The sequence below is a fragment of the Sardina pilchardus genome, chromosome 1 (genome assembly GCF_963854185.1).
Source record: "Sardina pilchardus chromosome 1, fSarPil1.1, whole genome shotgun sequence".
NCBI classification, from domain to species: domain Eukaryota; kingdom Metazoa; phylum Chordata; class Actinopteri; order Clupeiformes; family Clupeidae; genus Sardina; species Sardina pilchardus.
The window spans coordinates 27,946,417-27,965,216 of record NC_084994.1 but is presented as its reverse complement, the minus strand read 5'-3'; the positions used below and the strand labels follow the sequence as shown (position 1 = coordinate 27,965,216).

Here is an 18,800-nt window from a genome sequence, read left to right as displayed (position 1 = left end):
GAATAAACTTTGAATCGGAATAAAGGTTTACATGATCAAGGAGTGCGTTAATTCCGCTTTAACATCGGAATAAACCAACCACTTAAATCGGAATTAAGTTTAATTCCAAATAATAATTTTCAAGCAGAATAAGCGTTTACATGGTCTCTTTTAAAGCGGAATTAACTTTTATTCCGAATTAACTTGGTTTTATTCGGAATTAAAACTCTCATGTAAACGCAGCATGTGATAAGCCATGTCTGCAGCACTCATTCCCAGATTGACACGAAATCACCATGGTTGATTGGCTGCAGCAGGGCTGCACTCCGTTCCAATTTTCAGAACGTCCTGCCAGTTTTCAATAACCTGACTTTCGCCAGATCCTGTAGTTCGCTGTCTGCTTCACACAAGGATCTGGGACTTCTCGATAGGGTATGTATTTCTGAAGGCGGGTCCTTGTAAAACATCCTCGCATGTGATTTGATAAACCACTTGCCTGTTATCTTGAATGACGTGCTCGGCTTCTTCAAGCTCTTGCCAAACCCGATCGGAAGAAGAGTAAAAACATCCTTGCCACCAATAAATGTCTTCAAAACTATTCTCTGTTAATCTTTTAAAGAATGAATACTCGATAGATCCGACAAAACGTTTGAAATAGCAGAATCAATGTCAGCACAAGACTCCTCGCTGCGTGCTGCCATTGTTATTTGAATCAAACACTCGCTTCGGCGCTCCTGATTGGTTGCTCATTTTTTGAGCAACCACCCGGGGTTTGGATTGCCCTCGCGTCCAGACCCTTGTGTGGAGCTCAGCGAAACGCCTCTGGTGGAGCATGGCGGAACTACAAGGGTCTGGCGAGAGTCAGGCTAAGTTTTCAAAGCCTTTTTCAGAAATGTGAAGTGGGTGAAGTTATGGGGTGAAGTTACACTTTAAGACCGTAATATTAGCCGTAATAAGATATTTTAGATTTTTTGGGACTAAATCACATATTCACCTGGTTTTGACCTCAGTGCTCTACAGAAGATAACAGTGTCCTGAGTTACTGTATCTGTATTTTTGCAATAGGCAGAGGGGGCAACACACTTCAGCCATCTTCAATATGCCAAAGCATGCGAGAAACATTGGATGACCTGTCTGTCGACGACCTCAAAAGGTTCAAGTATATTTTTAGGGATGAGTTTAAAATCCCATGGAGTAAGTTGGAGAAAGCTGGCACGGATGAGATAGTGGAACAACTGGTACAAAAGTACTGTGTAGAAGACTCAGCTGAGGTCATGCTGAAGATCTTAAGGATCATGAAAAACAATCAGCTGGTCACAGACTTGGAGAGGAAACTAGGCAAAGGTAAATACAGAAGTAAAATGGACACATTAGCTTGATAAATAAATATAAGTGCTTTAGAATAGTGATTTATTTGTTTCTCTCTTCCTCTCTCAGTGAATTCAAAACCTCAAAATAAAGGTAATGTATGTTCAGACAGTGTGCTACACACATTAACAAGAGTCTAAATCCCCCCCTGGGGATTTAAAAAAAAAAGCTGTTCAAAACACACACCTAAATCTCTGCGACAAAATTAGTGACACTGTGAAACCATTAGAAACTTTGAATCGTCTAGTTTCCAAATATGTATGCTTTAAAAGCATTGCAAGATGTATTTATTTATTGATGGCATGTTCTAAAAACAATAAAATAAAATCCTAAGATTTTCAATCCTCTCACCTGCAGCAAAAATCCTCACATCCATTCATTTTTTCCCCTTTCATTTCTACTCCAATAAAAGAAAAATCTTCAGTCAAGCATCACCTTCAGTCCATCTTAAAAAAGAAGTGTTTCCTTGTACGTCAAGAGCTAGGAGATGAAAAGCTACAGGACATCTACACTGATCTTTGCGTTGTAGAAGGACGTACCGGGGGGATCAACAATGCACACGAAGTGTCAACGATTCACTTGAAACAGATTGAGACCAGGACATTCTCTGGGACCATGAACTCAGTCAAGTTGTCAAACATATTCTCCGACCATTTCTATGCAGGTGAACCTGTCACAAAGGTCTTGACTTTGGGAATAGCTGGAGTAGGGAAAAGTGTTGCTGTGCAAATGTTTGTCTTGGACTGGGCAGAGGACAGAGAGAATAAAAAAATAGAGCTGGTTTTTGTTCTTCCATTTCGAGAGCTGAACTTGTACAAAGATAAAGTCCACAGCCTCTTTGACCTTCTTGCTAAATTTTACCCGGACCTTGAAGATTTGAGAGAATCCACTGACTTAAAAGGGGTCAAAGTTCTTTTTGTATTTGATGGTTTAGATGAGAGCAGACTCGAGTTAGACTTCAGCGAGCACATCTGTGACCCAAATAAAGAATCATTGGTTGCTGTACTAATAACGAGTCTCATAACTGGCACACTGTTGCCTTCTGCTCTCATTTGGGTAACAACAAGACCAGCAGCAGCCAATAAGGACCTGTGTGACCTTTTCCACTTGGTGACAGAGATCCAAGGCTTCAGTGAAGGCAATAGAGAGGAGTATTTTAGGAAGGTCATTCCAGAGAAAGCTGAACAAATTATAGCACATGTAAAATCAAAGAGAAGCCTCTACATAATGTGTCACATCCCAGTGTTCTGTCGGATCACAGCAGCTGTGCTTGGAGGAAAGGAAAAAATAGAGGCAAGTACCTCTGACCAGGAAATGCCCAAAACATTGACTGAAATGTACACACAATTCAGTGTCTTTCAGATCACCAGAATGAATGAAAGAAGCGAGAAGAAGATGAGCCTAGAGGAAAAAGGACAACTCCTTGTTAAACTTGGGAAACTGGCATTCAAACATCTGGAGAAGGGCACCCTGATATTCTACGAGAAGGACCTGACAGAGAGTAACATTGATGTAAATACAGGAGCATTGCAGGCTGGACTTTGTACAAAGATCTTCAAAAAAGAAAGTGCTATAAGTGGAGAGAGCATATTCAGCTTTGTGCACCTGAGTGTACAGGAATTCCTGGCAGCTCTGTACTTGCTCCATACACATGCAACTGATAAGAGGAATCTCTTCATCAAGACAGGCTTGGAGAAGATTGGATGGCATTTCAAGAAGTCAAGGTTCGACCTCTACAAAATGTCTTTGGAGAGGGCCTTACTAAATGGAAATGGACAATTTGATCTTTGTGTGCGCTTCCTTCTTGGACTGGCTCCAATGTTGGAGCCTGAGGTCCGGTTTCCCCTGAAAAATGTTCTGCCACATTTGGGTATTGGGCAACTGAGCATCAAGAAGACTGTTGAATACATCAAGAAAAAGATCAGCAAAAACATCCCACCAGAACGGATCATCAACCTCTTCCACTGTCTGAATGAACTTGGAGATGATTCACTGGTTGAGGAGATCAACAGGTAAACAGTCCACATTAAGTTTTAAGGCTATTGGGAAGAAAGAACTTAGGCTGTAGTGCCAACTGTCATAAATCAAAGTTTAAAAGGGGTGCCATTTTTCAAAGAACATTATTAATGTTCTCTGAGCATGGTTGGGTGGAGTCACTCCTGTTGATGTTTGAAGTATTTTCAAACAAAACAGAACTACAAGTTGGGCTAATAAGTATTTGAAACCATGCTAAAGTCGACTTAAAATAGAAATATAAAATCATATTAAGGACACCAATTTTCTTTGTGAAAATGCTTTGAAATGATATCACTGATGTGCCTAAATTGGTACCAACTTCAAAACAGACAAAAAGAAGAAACATGAAAATGTTCATCATTATTTTTGAGTGAACCCTGCAGACAAGAAAAAAACAGTTAGAAACTATCTCATGCTGGTAGCTGGTTTTAGCTGATTTTAGCAGGTCTTTGTTGGTTTTCTTCCAGCTCTTGCTGGTCTTTGCTGGTGTAGCTGGTTGGGCCACCAGGTGGTCATACTGGTGTGACCAGCCTGTCATGTCAGATACAGGTAGTGTAAGATGGTCATGCTGGTGACCAGCCTGCCAAGCTTGACATTGTTGGTGTAAGATGGTAAAGTCATGTTGGTTTGCTAGAATATAGCATACAGTAAGTTGGCATGTCGTTAAACCAGCAATGTAGACCAGCAACACCAACTAAAATGATTTGAGGAATATTCAGAAATGTTTAATATGGATCTTTTATGTTCCACAGATACATGAGCTCAGCAGATGAGGAGAAGAAACTGACTCCAGCCCAGTGTTCAGCTCTGGTTTATCTGCTGCTGATGTCAGCTGAAGAGCTGGAGGAGTTTGATCTGAAGAAATACCTGAAATCGGAAGAAGGGCTCCACAGAATGCTCCCTGTAGTCAGCGTCTCTAGGAGGGTTTGGTGAGTGAATTCTTCGTCTTAGACTGATTACGTTAAGTATTTCAGAAATGTTTTGACACACTGGAGCCCTAATTTGAATGAAGGGCAAAGTCTTAAAGCTGATTTAATAACCAAGGAAAATATATTTACACCATGTGCAAATACAGTATACGCCATATGGAAAACCCTAAAAACAAACACTGATGAGTCATTTGATAGCTACTGTAGCTCTTGCAATGAGAACTTGGCCCTGTGACAGCCTGCTTGTTGTCCATTGTGTTTCTTCCAACACATACTCTTTGGGGTCAGTCTGTGAGGAAGTCCATCATCTAGCTGCACAGTGGGGTGTCATCCACGTCATCTTACTAAGTGCTGGGGAATGGCTGTAATGAAGGCAGAGCTGAAGTCAATGAAGAGTGTCTGCACATCACTGTTCTTATATTCGAGATGAGCCAGGCTCAGGTGAAGTGCTGCCCATATGGCATCATCGGTGGAGCCGTCAGGGCGGTGTGAAAACTGAGTTGGTCAAGAGTTGCAGGTAGTCTGGATGTTTTGTGGTCCTTGACCAGTCTTTCGATCATGATGGAAGTAAGTGCTATACTGTAGGATGGTATAGTCACTGAGTGTTGATGTGTAAGGATTTCATTGTTGTTATTGTGCTTTTCCTCAGACTGGCTGAAGTAGGTGTTAATCATGTGATCCATTTGTCCATCATGCTCGTCTTACAAGTAGTAAGTTGTATGAAAAAAAAACCGAAGTTAAACAAAACTAAGCGATGGCACACAGCCCCCTAAACTCGTCTGTCGAGAAGTGCTCTCGTACCAGTCACAGATGGTGTGATGACTGATAATCATCACAGACAAGGGGGAGAGATTTTGAATTGGTTTCACATGCTTCATTATTGTTTTTCACTGGAATGAAGATTGAACGCTGGATCAACCAAAAGAAACATAATTTTCCCTACCAACACCTTTAGATTTTTCTTTTTTCTTACACATAATCTGTATTTGTTAAACAGGCTAAATCAGTGTCACCTCTCTAAAGCAAGCTGTGAAATGATGGCATCAGTGCTGCAGAGGACACCTTCCCATCTGAGAGAACTGGACATGAGTGACAATGACCTGCAGGATGAAGGAGTGAAGCTGCTCTGTGTGGGACTTAGTAAACCGCAATGCAAGCTGGAGACACTGAGGTCAGTTGACAAATGTAATGCAAGTACCATGCACATCTCTGTCTAGTATCTTGTCCTCTCCACACTGAAAATGACCTCTCAGTTGGGTCTGATCAAACTACCCACTGCTGCCCTACCAAGTTCAGCACATCCCACAGTCACAGTGAATCACTAAATGTACAGTTCCACATAGGTGTACAGTATAAGGAAGGCACGACAGGTGAAAGTCAGAATAAACTCTTCAGAAATGATTTGGGTCAGTCTATTCCTCTCTTTGGCTCATTAGGTGTCAATATACTGTATACAGTTGTGTCATATTTTATTCATAACAGTGTGTAAGCAGTAAATAAAGGGAATGGATAAAGCTTTTATCTCCATGTTCAACCATGCAGAATGCTCATTGAACTCAATGCAAATCAAACCAGCTAATAGGCTAACTGAACAAAACTGAACAAAACACCATGCCTATCTCTGAGTATGGTGAAGGGCGTGTGATGATGTGGGGCAATTTTAGTTCTAAAGACCAAGGGAACTTTATCAAGATGCATAGTATCCTGGATCCATGAAATAAGTGGCCTATGTGTTGTCCCATAGGGTTACATACTGTAGGGGTGCCAATACTTATGACTGCAGTATTTTGGGAAGAACATTTATTTATTTATGATACATTATTCATTCACAAAGAAAATTAGTGTCCTTAAATGTTGGATTTTTCCTCATTTTTTTTATTAAGCCATTAAAATCAACTTTGAAAAAATAATTTTATATATGTCTTCTTAGTCCACTTTAGCATGGGTGCCAACACTTTCAGCCATGACTGCATGCATATAAATTGCAAAATAGGAGTTACAGGAAAAGTTGACAAGCGTTCATTTTTTTTGTGGAGAGAATGTGCAGAACTGAGTGGTGGTCATATTGTGTACCGCTATGCGGTGCATCTAGTTTTTTATAGAGCCACCATAGAGTCCATCTTGCACTGTGGCATCACCAGCTGGTTTGGAAATCTTACAGATAAATTCAAGGCCCAACTACGTAATGTGGTCAAAACAGCTGGACAAATGATGGAGTCCCTGCTCCCCTCACTCTCCAAGACATCTTTGAGCAGTCTGTAGCCTAATTGCTGCAGAGGAGGATTTTGTTATGAAAACTCATTTCAAACACAACTCCATTCTCACAAACAGAAACTATTTTAGTCAGTGTCCTCTATTAATTTCCCTCCTTATTTGAATGATAATGTGTCTTAACAATGTTAATAAGATTGTCTTTTTTTCCAAGCTTAAAATGTTGATAATAACGATAAGAATATGAATGTATGCATGCCACCATTCTATTTTCTGACATCTGTCTCTTGCCCTCTCACTCTATACAGACTTGCTGGTTGTAAGCTAACAGATGAATCCTGTAAGGCTGTAGCCTCTGCTTTGCAGTCCTCCATCTCCCTAAAGGAACTGGACCTGAGTCACAATGACCTGAAGGAGTCTGGAGTTCAGCTTCTCTCTACAGGACTCAGTAGCCCTCACTGTAAACTGACAACATTAAGGTTGGTATTTTAGAGGTTGCCAAAAATCACCTTTATACATGGTTGCTTAAATGAAAGTGTATTGTTATTTTCTCACTATTTAATGTGGCATGTGTGTAAATTTGATGTCAGCTGACTTGAGCACGTGTTTTGAGTCGGAGTGACTTATATTGCACTTTATGTAGAGATGGGGAGAGCCCTTGCCCCTGGTTTCTACCTGTTTGGAGCCAACTGGTGAATTAGTAGCCTTGTATGCTGAACATGCCGTGACCCTTACTCGGTATCTGCCGATCGCTGTGGATTTCCTTTTTTTGAGTCATTGGATTACAGCCAAGTAAAGCAGTTGTCATTTTTCGGTCAAAACACTGTAGTTTTTTTCAGTCGCTAACTAGCGTCTGTCCAAAGCTCTAAATACAATTAGCACAGCATCAGTCTTTTGTGGCCATACCATTCAGACATTTCATGTCGTTTTCACACAATCTGCAGTCAGTGAACACATTTCCACAATGCTTACATTTTCTTAACAGACAAGCTATTCCTCTCAACAAAATTATGGATTGTATGTTAACACACAACGTCCTACAATAACAAACACAATATTCCAAACCTTATAGATAAAAAGTATTGCTTCTGCAATGATATCAGTTCAAAAATAAGATATCTCAGCTGATAATAAACACACAATTGAATACATGACACACATGATGATTTACTGTATGTTGGGTAAATTGGGCCAACAATTCCAGTCTGGTTTAGACTCAGTGGCAGGGGTTATTTTTTGATACCACATTGACACTTACACAGTAAAAGGAGGACTTTGAGGAGGAGTGATGTTTTTGGAAACAAAAACAGAAAAAGACAAACACTGTAATGTCTGACAAGTTAGAGTGATACATTGCCCATAACTGCAGGCTTCATATCAGAGTCAGCCGAGTAGATATCATGCAGGATTTGCAGGAATCATAGCCCATAGTTTTCGGACTTCTCTGATTAAGCAATAAGAAAATATAGATATAATTATAGTGTGTATTATTTTATTGCCGTTGCTTGTGTGTGATGCCAACGAAACACTCTTGGGCACAGAATAAATAACTTTTCGCCCATTACCTAGCTAGCTAGCTTGCTAGCTAATATTAGCACAGTCAACGAAAAGTGAATGGGAAATAACCTGAAATAACACACGTTCAGAAACCTAGTTCTAGCAAAAATATGTTAGGAAGGTTTATCAAAATTCGAAACTTACATCGCTGAATGTAGGGCTAATGGTTAGTTTGAACGAAGTCCTCTGCTACCTAGATGTTTCGAAGGGTTAGGAGGACTCAACCAATCAGATTGGTAATTGAGGCCGATGGCCACTGGCCGACTCTAAATATCAAGTCGGCCTTTTTTTAGTTCCCCCCCTTTTTATCTGGGCTTTTTGCTGTTGTTTTTTTTTTCAGAATGCTCTTGTGTGTTTCATGGATATTTTGTTCACTGTAAGCAATAATGTAAAATGTTTTCTGTTCAGGCTACTGTAAACAGTAGCCTATTTCTACCGTACCTCCTGTAGTAAACAGTAAAAGAAACATTTGATTTGCTTTGTATTGGAATGCATTTGAATGAACATTACATGTGAATATACAGTACAGTTCCCAACCAAGAAATGTAGTGTAAAAAATGGTGGATTGCATGTTTTGCCTGCAAATAGGCCTACCTGTAAAACTGAAACATGATAGTCTATGCCGTTTTTGTAATGTCAACAATAGCCAGTATTTTGAAACCTAGTATACTCTGACTGACTGCATCTTGTGAGGTGAAAACAAGTTTTATTCTTTGACAGAATTATCAGATTTCCAATGTTTTGGTAAAGTTGTTCCGAACTTAAAGTCGTGTGTTCATAAAAATGAAGAGTTAGTGTATGGGTAACAAAATGTGTTTTTGAAAAGAAAATGATCCATTTGGCCAATTGTGTTTTGTAGGCGTGAGTCTGTGTTCAGAGTTTAGAAAAAGTATCTGAAGTATGGGTAAGCGCTTGTCAGCGATTGAAAAAAAACTGTAATCGGATGCAAGATGGCTAGGCTTCATTGTATTTGAGACTACAATTGATTATAGACATTGTACTTTACACTACAATTGATTATACCTAAGACAATATTCCAGTTTCACAATTTTTACACTTTTACACACAAATAAAAATAATGGGGGGAAAATGAATTCATATGTCTGCAAATCTAAATACAGCATCAAGTAAAGGTCCATACCAACTACACAGTGAGGAAATCACAGTGAATTCTTTGCACATTTTAAAACATTTATTCAAATTAATTTAAAGTAACCTTGCATATGATGTCGAGTTCTGTCATAATTCTGTCAAATGTATTGCAGATTTGTTGGCTGTAAACTCACAGATAAATCATGTGAGATTGTGGCTTCGGTTCTGCAGTCATCAAACTCCCTGATGGAGCTGGACCTGAGTCACAATAACCTGGGAGATCCTGGAGTTCATCTCCTCTCTAAGGGACTGTCTAGTCCCCACTGTAAACTGCAGACATTAAGGTTGGTGTACATTTAAGGTCAGGCATATCATGATATTTGTTTATTTACTTCATTTTGGTTGTTAATACCATTTAGTGACAGATAAACAAAAACATTCCTTATAGGCTGATAACAGTCAGCAAGACATTTATTGGGCAATACTGATATTAGACCAGAATATCCCCACGTTAGCTGCAAGCAAATGTTGCAAAATCAAATTCTAGAAGCTATATTAATGAGTGACACGTGGGGATCTGGGACTCAGTTTAAAACAGTGTTCAGTTGTATCCTGAGTCTTGTAAAATCAAATCCTCTCTCTCTCTCTCTCCCTCTCTCTCTCTCTCTCTCTCTCTCTCTCTCTCTCTCTATCTCTCTCTCTCTCTCTTTCTCTCTCTTTCTCTCTCTCTCTGTATATGGTTCTGTGTGTCTGTCTATCTGTCTCTCAGGCTCAGTAAGTGTGGAATCTCAGATGAAGGTTATGTTTTACTGGCTCTCACTCTGATGTCAAACCCTTCCTGCGTGAAAGACCTGGATGTGAGCAACAATCATCCTGGAGAATCAGCACAGAAGTTGTTATCTGCTACACTGAAAGTTCCTCACCGCAAAGTTGAAGCAATTCAGTATGTGTTCTATATCTTAAATCACAATCAGGATTTGTATTTTGTATTATTATTTATTTAGTTAGTTGTTTTTAGGTAAGTGAGGATGCATGGGATTGCATTCATTAGTTTAGCTCCTACTGTATGTTCTCCAGACAGAACAGTACATTTGATTGACAGAATGTAATAAAACCACAAATGGGGGAAACCCAGGAGTAATGTACCTACTCCAAAAGGTCCATGTAGTAGATGAAAAAGTTGTGGGTTCAATTCTACCGTTGTGTAACTGTAAATCTATGCGGTGACCTCATTCAGGGCCAGGAAGCAAACTGAGGTGTAAATGTCTTCAATCAATTGTTATGGGCATGGGGGCAGACCAGTGATAATCATCACAGAAAAGGGAGAGACTTTTAGTTTGTTTCACATGCTTCGTTATTGTTTACTACTGCAGCAAGATTGAACGCTGCATCAACCAAAAGAAACATAATTTTCCCTACCATCACCTTCAGATTTTTCTTACGCATCACATGTGTTTGTTGAACAGGCTAAATCAGTGTCACCTCTCTAAAGCAAGCTGTGAAATGATGGCATCAGTGCTGCAGAGGACACCTTCCCATCTGAGAGAGCTGGACATGAGTGACAATGACCTGCCGGATGAAGGAGTGGAGCTGCTCTGTGCAGGACTAAGAGATCCACAATGCAAGCTGGAGACACTGAGGTCAGTAATTAGGAATGTTATAGTATTTTACCCACCACATAGTAAGAAACACCAGTGTGCCTGTGCGTAACGTTAAATTGTACATCTGTAAATATTGATCATGATCTGCACTTGTCATGTTAAATGGTGACATTTAGGGATTGTCAGTCAAAGTGACTGAATATGCAAATAGCTTGAATACCTTCAATGCATATTCCTTCATTTATAATTAAGAAAGGGCATCTCTTGTTTCAGACTGTCTGGTTGTCTCATCACACATGAGGGCTGTTCTCTCTTGTCCTCTGCCCTCAAATCAAACCCCTCCTACCTGAAACAGCTGGATCTGAACTACAATCACCCAGGAGACTCAGGTGTCAGAGAGCTCACAGACAGACTGAATGATCCCAGCTGTAAACTAGAGACGTTGAGGTGAGATGTATTACATTTAAAGCCTACCTTACATTGACGGACTTTGCAAAGATTTGGAAAAGATTTTTGAAAGACTACAGTCTCAGACCCTCTCACATCTAAAGACAATTCATCGAGTTTCTAGTCACAGGCCAGTCTCAGATTAGGATTTTGCAAAGACTGTGGGTCACTATTTTTAAGACTGCTACTAGATTCCTTCAAATTATTTCCATTGTGCACTAGGCTACACATCATCATCAACAGGAACTCAAATACGATAGCCTACTCATATCAAAGTCATTTTTCCTCGTTTCTGCAGCATTGTTTCATATGTGACATCACTAACAGATATAGAGCTGTTCTGTCACGTAGAATAATTAGACTAATAATTTATAAGAAATGAAATAATAAATAATCATATATGCTACAGCATGTCGCCCATTTTGCCCCTTCCTGTTTCGTGTTGGAGCGAGGTCACTGTTGGTTTTTAATGTTCACGTCACCATTATGCTCATAGTATAGCCCTGTACTATAGCCTAGCAGGGGTGTCCAAACTACGGTCCGCGGGGTAACTGCGGCCCGCTAAGCACTGTAATGCGGCTTGCCGAGGATTCATTAGTTTATCATAGATCCAGCCCGCCACGCACTATTTTTCCCAGCAACGACACTGTGGTTAGCGTTACAGCAAACTGCTTTACACACTCTTCTTTTAGAGAACGAATTTCAACTTTGAGCGCTCTGAGCGAGAGCTTTTATCCGCTGAGAGTGCTGTGAACACGGCTACATAGCCGTCAGCGCAAAAAACGTTCAAAAAATTAATCGCAATTAATCTCATGAATGTCCTAGTTAACTCCTGATTAATCGCATATTAATCGCACATTTTTATCTGTTCAAAATGTCCCTTGATTTGTCATTTTAATACTCTTACCAAAGTAAAGTGGATAGGCTTGCTTTGTACAAATGTTTTTTGTTTTATTATTGAAAGCCACATTATAGTGTTACAGCCATTCATGTCTGTAGTAATACTGTCAATAAGTATTGGGACAGATGACACAATGCTGGCAGCAGCACTGAGCAAGAAACAACCTTCTCTCCTCCTAGAAGTTCAGATACTGCAATAACATAAAAAAGCTCTTAATTGTTGTAGCCTAATTCAAGCCTAATTCAAACATAGTTCTTCTCTCTCTCACACACACACACACACCGAATGTGCACAAATGCACACACACTCACTCACACACTCTCACACACACACACCGAATGTACATGAACGCGCGCACACACACACACGCACACACACACGCACGCAGGCACAAGACAGATAATGTTAGCCTAAAGTTACAGTAGTAGGAAGGGGAGAGAAGAGCCAGAGGGATGTCGCACATAGACACACACATACAGTACGATCACATTAACGTTACCCCGAGATAGTTCTCATTACTGAGGAACGCCCAGTAATCTCCCGTTAGCGCAACTATATTTGTCTGCCCCAACGCCTGCTCTACCTTATCGTCTCAGTTTCGTACGAATTCTCAATGCGGATAATAATAACTAGTCGTGCTACGATGGTATCTCAATTCACATCAACAGTACATGCAGATAACTTTGGTCTTATCAACTGACCCTGGCAATGTTTTAAACTAAACTTTCCATTCATTAGTTTGTTAGCAGCGTCCATTTTAACGTCTTCCGCTGGACATCTAAACAATGGCATTGTGGGGTGCGCTTATTGTTTTGCTTCTGGTTTACAGCCGGGTCCTGTAGTTTTTCTAATGTGGCCACAGCAGTTTATGAAAAAACTTGTCCCAGCTCAAAAAGAATGTTAATTTCGCAATAAAAAAATAACGCCGTTAAAATTGTTTTGAGTTAACTTGTTAATAATGCGATATTTTTGACAGCACTAAAATTAACACATCTCAACTAAGTTTTGTGTTAAAACTGTATTTTCTTCTCTCATCTTTCTTAAGCTATGACCATGGAGGAGAGTGCAGGATTAAACCAGGACCCAGAAAATGTGAGTGTGTGTGTATGTGTTGTGAGTGGTGTGTGTCCACAGGAGAGGAGAGCCATACACTCCAGTTTACACCTTCCTCTGTGTGTGTGTGTGTGTGTGTGTGTGTGTGTGTGTGTGTGTGTGTGTGTGTGTGTGTGTGTGTGTGTGTGTGTGTGTGTGTGTGTGTGTGTGTGTTACACATGTCCTTTCCTACCCCATATTCTGATGAGGATGTTCTCTCCTCTCTCCTCTCCTCTTGGGTGCAGATGCCTGTGAGCTCACACTGGACCCAAACACAGCAAACAGACATCTCTCTCTCTCTGAGGGAAACAGAAAGGTGACATGGGGGAGTCAGCAGCAGCAGTCGTATCCTGACCACCCAGAGAGATTTGACTACTGGGAACAGGTGCTGTGTAGAGAGGGTCTGTCTGGACACCACCCGGTCAGCACTGGTCAGTCTGGACGCTACTACTGGGAGGCTGAGTGGGGTATTAATGATGAGGTAGCAGTGGCCTGTAAAAGCATGGAGAGGAAAGGGGTTGAGAACAGCAGCAGGTTTGGATGTAATGCCAAGTCCTGGAGACTGGACTGCTCTGATAACAGTTACTCTGTATTTCACAATAAGAAGAAGACTGTCATACCTGCCCCCTCCTCCTGCTCCAGCAGAGTTGGAGTGTACCTGGACTGGCCAGCAGGCACTCTGTCCTTCTACAGCGTCTCCTCTAACACACTCACCCACCTGCACACGTTCCACTCCACATTCACTGAGCCCCTCTATCCTGGGTTCTATGTTGATCCTAACTCCTCAGTGTCCCTGTGCCAGATCACATGACCTCCTAATCCTGCAGCAGAGGAGAGCCACACACTCCTATGTATGTGTGTGTGTGTGTGTGTGTGTGTGTGTGTGTGTGTGTGTGTGTGTCCACAGGAGGGGAGAACCACACACTCCTGTTTACTCACTCCTGTGTGTGTGTGTGTGTGTGTGTGTGTGTGTGTGTGTGTGTGTGTGTGTGTGTGTGTGTGTGTGTGTGTGTGTGTGTGTGTGTGTTCCTTTCCTTCCTTCTGTGTTATCAATGACCAAATGTGTCACATATCAGATGCTGTGTTGAATTTCTAACAATATGAACTTGAACCTTCTGAAGATGAACATACAATATGAGTGGACAGGTTTTCTGGGAGTGTTAATCCACCATTATTACATTGCATGTAAATGCAATGTACTGTTATCACTGTTCTTCTTATTATCGTTATCTTTATTCTTCTTCCGACCAAAATCAACGATCAAAGGCTCTAGAACCACTGAACCGTTTGACGTCATTCAAGCACTCCTACAGAGGTCTTGAAACGGAGATTTGTTCTATGTATTTTTCACATTTGTGAACTTTATACTTTTTGAGATATTTACGATAAAAGAGTTTAAAATTCCCATAGAGTTTACATTGAGACCCTTTGGCGGCAAAGACTAATTGTTACGTCAGTGCTCAGCTGTCAGTAATCAAGGATCTCTGAGTCTGATCCAAAGCTATGGCATCACCGCTGCGCTAAACCAGGCTAAATATGAATGTTACGTTACGTCTACAGCTGTGAAAACATTCTACCATGCCACTGTAGTTGTCGTCTTGTCTCCTGTTAGGCTAGCCTACTCCTTACTTGATTTGTTTATATCGTTACAGTAGCCTAACCGGTTTGCTCTCGGTAACGTTATCAACAGCTAAAGACAATCTAACCTAACGTCAATGTAAACACTGTATACTAACGACAACCAAACTTGCTCCAGGCTAACGTTTAACATCGGGGTAGGCTGCAAGGCGAACAGAGTTTAGCAAGCTAGTCGTTAGACTTGCCAGCCAGGCAATCATTTAAAGCTTTCGGTAGGCCTATCATTCACAAATTAAAAACCTAAGCTTATTGTACATTCCTATTAGGACAATCACGCACCTGAACACACTTCGAAGAACATACTAGCTCATCCTGTAAAATGTGGTAAAATATCCTACTGTAAGCTATAATGTTACATTTGCTACCTGTTGCTGCATCATCGTTGATTGGCGTTGTTTGAGAATGAGATTGTATTCCGTATTCCATGCCTACTTTTAACCTGCATTAGTGTAGATATGAAGGCTATAAGCTATCCTACCAGTCGTTTCACTACTAAAGTGTCTGCTCTTGCAACTCGTTTGAAGTTGGCAACTTCATTTCAGTCTTTTCAAATTCTAATAAATGAAGAGTTATTTTCCAAAATAGCCTATATCCACAATTTTGATGCATTTCCATAAATCACTTTTTAAATGTGACTTTCCCAGTAATTTCAGTGGAATTGTAATTGGGTTATTGTTATTTATCTATTCGTCTGTGTAGCCTAGTTGTCTTTTTAACTATAGGCCTAATACAATGATGTCAGTAACCTTTTTGCATTTACATGCAATGGTAATTCCTTCCATGGAATTACATTTTCTAGTTTGACATATTATTTGACATATATATTCAGATGTGCTTTAGAGTGAGAGAGAGGGAAGGGGAGTCCTTTTATTTGAATAATAAATTAAATGTATTTGGTGAATTGGTTAAAATGTATTTTGGTTTGATGTATACTGTATATAACAAAGGGGAACGAAGTGTAACTCATAGGAAAATGAAATACAAATAAAGAAAGAAACAGAATAAAAATGGTGTGTGTGTGTGTGTGTGTGTGTGTGTGTACAGCATCATGTTTAGTTGTCTGGCACATGTGCATTCTCAGTAAGCAGAGGTCACTCCACTTGACCTTGACCTAATGTAAACCTGTGGGCATCCAGGAGGGGTTGAACAGTGATCTCCCACATGCACGGAGGAGATGCCTTCAATATTGAGTTGACTTATAGACTCAGTGTATATATTGTTGGCAAAACATAACTCCAAATGTCCTGAAAGTGACATCGCTCTCACCAGTCATGTGAACTGGTGCTACTTACAGATCTCTCTCTCTCTCTCTCTCTCTCTCTCTCTCTCTCTCTCTCTCTCTCTCTCTCTCTCTCTCTCTCTCTCTGAGGGGAACAGAAAGGTGACGTGTGATGGGGGAGAAGCCATGTGAACTGATGCTACTCGGCGGGTGTTATTTTATTCAAAGGTGCAGTAACCTTTAGTACTGAGAAGTGGCTGAGAAGGGTCACAACCAGGGATGGAAATTAGCACCCACCAGCCAAATGCTGGTAAAATGTGAGAGTGGCTGGTAGAGTTCAGACACAAAGTCATATTTTAACATTGAGTGGCTGGTTAATTTGACCAGAAATCTGCTAATGGCTGATAGATTTTCACATTTTCACATTTTTATTTCCACCCCTGGTCACAACACATGCAAACACCGCATAATATCAGAAAACACCTGCACATTGTGAAAACACCTTCATAGATGTCACAACACGTGGGCTGCAAATATTCACAGCACAAATAGGGGAACAAACTGCAAGCTGCAGAGAGGACAACAGAAAGGTTTCCAGGGGGACCATATTTAAAGTATGGAAGAGGAGAGTGTTCCTCCTGAGAGATACTGCATGGTACAGTGGATCCTCTTAAAACCAAGTCCATGAGCTAAACACATATAAGGTTCATGAAGAAGTTACATTAAACAGGGCTATCATGTGTGTGTGTGTGTGTGTGTGTGTGTGTGTGTGTGTGTGTCTGCCTGTCTGTCTGTCTGTCTGTCTGTGTGTGTGTGTATGTGTGTGTCCAGAGCTGAGGATGAGGGCTCAGCTGCAGAGTAGGCAGCTGCACCAGTCCATGAGCTAAACACTAATAAGCTTCATGAAGAAGTGACATTAAATAGGGCTATCGTGTGTCTGTCCAGATCTCTAATTTAACAGTCCTACTGTAATTCCCATGGGCATATATTGTATTGCCTCTCACTGAGTGGTATCTAATGACTTTAGCAACCTTTATATCAGCTGTATCTATTCCATGAGAGTGATGCCAACATAATAACACTCATGAATCCAATCAGCTGGAGAAACCAGATGTGGATGAGGCTGGTGTGTGCTGTGTCCTTCATGTTTCTCTGGTCTCTGTGTCCATCTGAGCTTTCAGCAGGTAGGCGCACACCTGCCTCCACTGCCCTCAGCACCTGCCCAAGAGAGCAGAGCGGCTGGTCAACACACTCCCGCTGGCCTCTCAGCTCAAGGCAAGAGCGGAGCTACGGAGGGGCAAGTGGAATCTGATGAAGACGCATCCACAGCCCGACTCAGGCGCCGCGTGAAGAAAGCTGTGGCGTCGCCCCTTGCCACCTCTGGGCCAAGGGCAGGGGAAGATGGAGCAGCGTCCTCAAACCTCATCCCTCCCCAAGCCTCCTCGTCCACTGTGTTGCACCAGGAAACACTTTGCCCGAGCGCTCCAGGCAGTAGGACGTCCACCCAACTCTTTGGCACTGATGCAGAGTCCTGCAAACAGGAGCAGTGTGTTGTGGCGCCATGCTCCTCCAACAGCAGCTTGGACTACTTCCTGTACTCATTCACACAGGCACGCCAACCTGAACATGGCATCCGTTCAACACAATGTGTTCAGGCAACTGAGCATGTGGTTCAGAGAGAGGAGTTTAGTGTGTTAGCAGAGAAACAGTGGAGAAGGAGATGACCGGTCTAGGGCACAAGAGGGCTCAAACAGAGGCTTCTCCTCGCCACCATCGCCATCGGCTTACTGTTAAGGGACTCAGCCTCGATGTTTTGTTCCAAATAAAATATAGATTTTCAACACCAATGTACGCTTCATTGTATGTTTCAATGTGTGTTTCATAATGATTCCAGTCATCAGAGTTGAGTGTTTTAGCGATTGTGAAAAGCTGTAATGAATGCATCCATGAGGAACTGAGAAGTGTGAATACTGTGGAGTGTTTTCTCATTTCATGTGTGAGGAGGAGGAGCTCATGATGAGCTTCTACACGCAATACTACATGAACATGGACGCCTGCGTAGAGATGCAGCAGAGGCCATTTTAGGGGGAGATGGAACAGAAGCCATTTCAAATGCACGCATGAGTGATGGAGCCGTGCAGGACTTGTGCAGGGCACTGTAGGCTGAAGGAAAACACATGGTGTTGAAAAGGCAGCGGCTGAGGCCTGGGTTAATCAGCACAAGCCCCTTCAGAAGCCTGTTCTCAAGTGCTGCAATAGCAATACATACATACAGTAGCACCTTATCATTGCATCACATGGCCAGTCCATACCAGACTATTGTAGTCACTTCACAAATGTTTAGCTTTTTTATCATTATTTTTTCTGTGAGTGATTTATATAGATAGTGTGTTTGTGGTTATAAGCTACTGGATGCCTGGATTCACTTGGGATGAATAAAGTATAAGTATCTATCTATCTAGTTTGTTGTTGGTGCATACATTTTAGTACATCACTTCACATATGTCAATGTGTTCTATTGCACAGTAATGTGTTCTATTGCACAATAATGTGTTTTACTGCACAGTAATGTGTTGAGAGTTCTGTCCAGCTGATGGCTGGTCTGGCGACCCCCTCCCAAGTTGTGTTTAGAGTTCTGTCCAGCTGATGGCTGGTCTGGCGACCCTCTCCCAAGTTGTGTTTAGAGTTCTGTCCAGCTGATGGCTGGTCTGGCGACCCCCTCCCAAGTTGTGTTTAGAGTTCTGTCCAGC

The 18,800-nt window shown here is 41.4% G+C and overlaps 1 protein-coding gene across 1 annotated transcript in view; it reads left to right on the top strand.

The window, feature by feature from the left end:
* LOC134077883 (NACHT, LRR and PYD domains-containing protein 12-like) overlaps positions 1 to 18,135 on the top strand; it is a 67,536-nt gene extending 49,401 nt beyond the window's left edge. Inside the window, exons 12-16 of the mRNA XM_062533525.1 lie at positions 5,290 to 5,463; positions 6,812 to 6,982; positions 9,922 to 10,009; positions 17,235 to 17,705; positions 18,055 to 18,135. Coding sequence (XP_062389509.1) covers positions 5,290 to 5,463; positions 6,812 to 6,982; positions 9,922 to 10,009; positions 17,235 to 17,705; positions 18,055 to 18,135 — 985 coding nt within the window. The remainder of the gene's footprint in view (positions 1 to 5,289; positions 5,464 to 6,811; positions 6,983 to 9,921; positions 10,010 to 17,234; positions 17,706 to 18,054) is intronic.
* Positions 18,136 to 18,800: the final 665 nt, after the last annotated feature.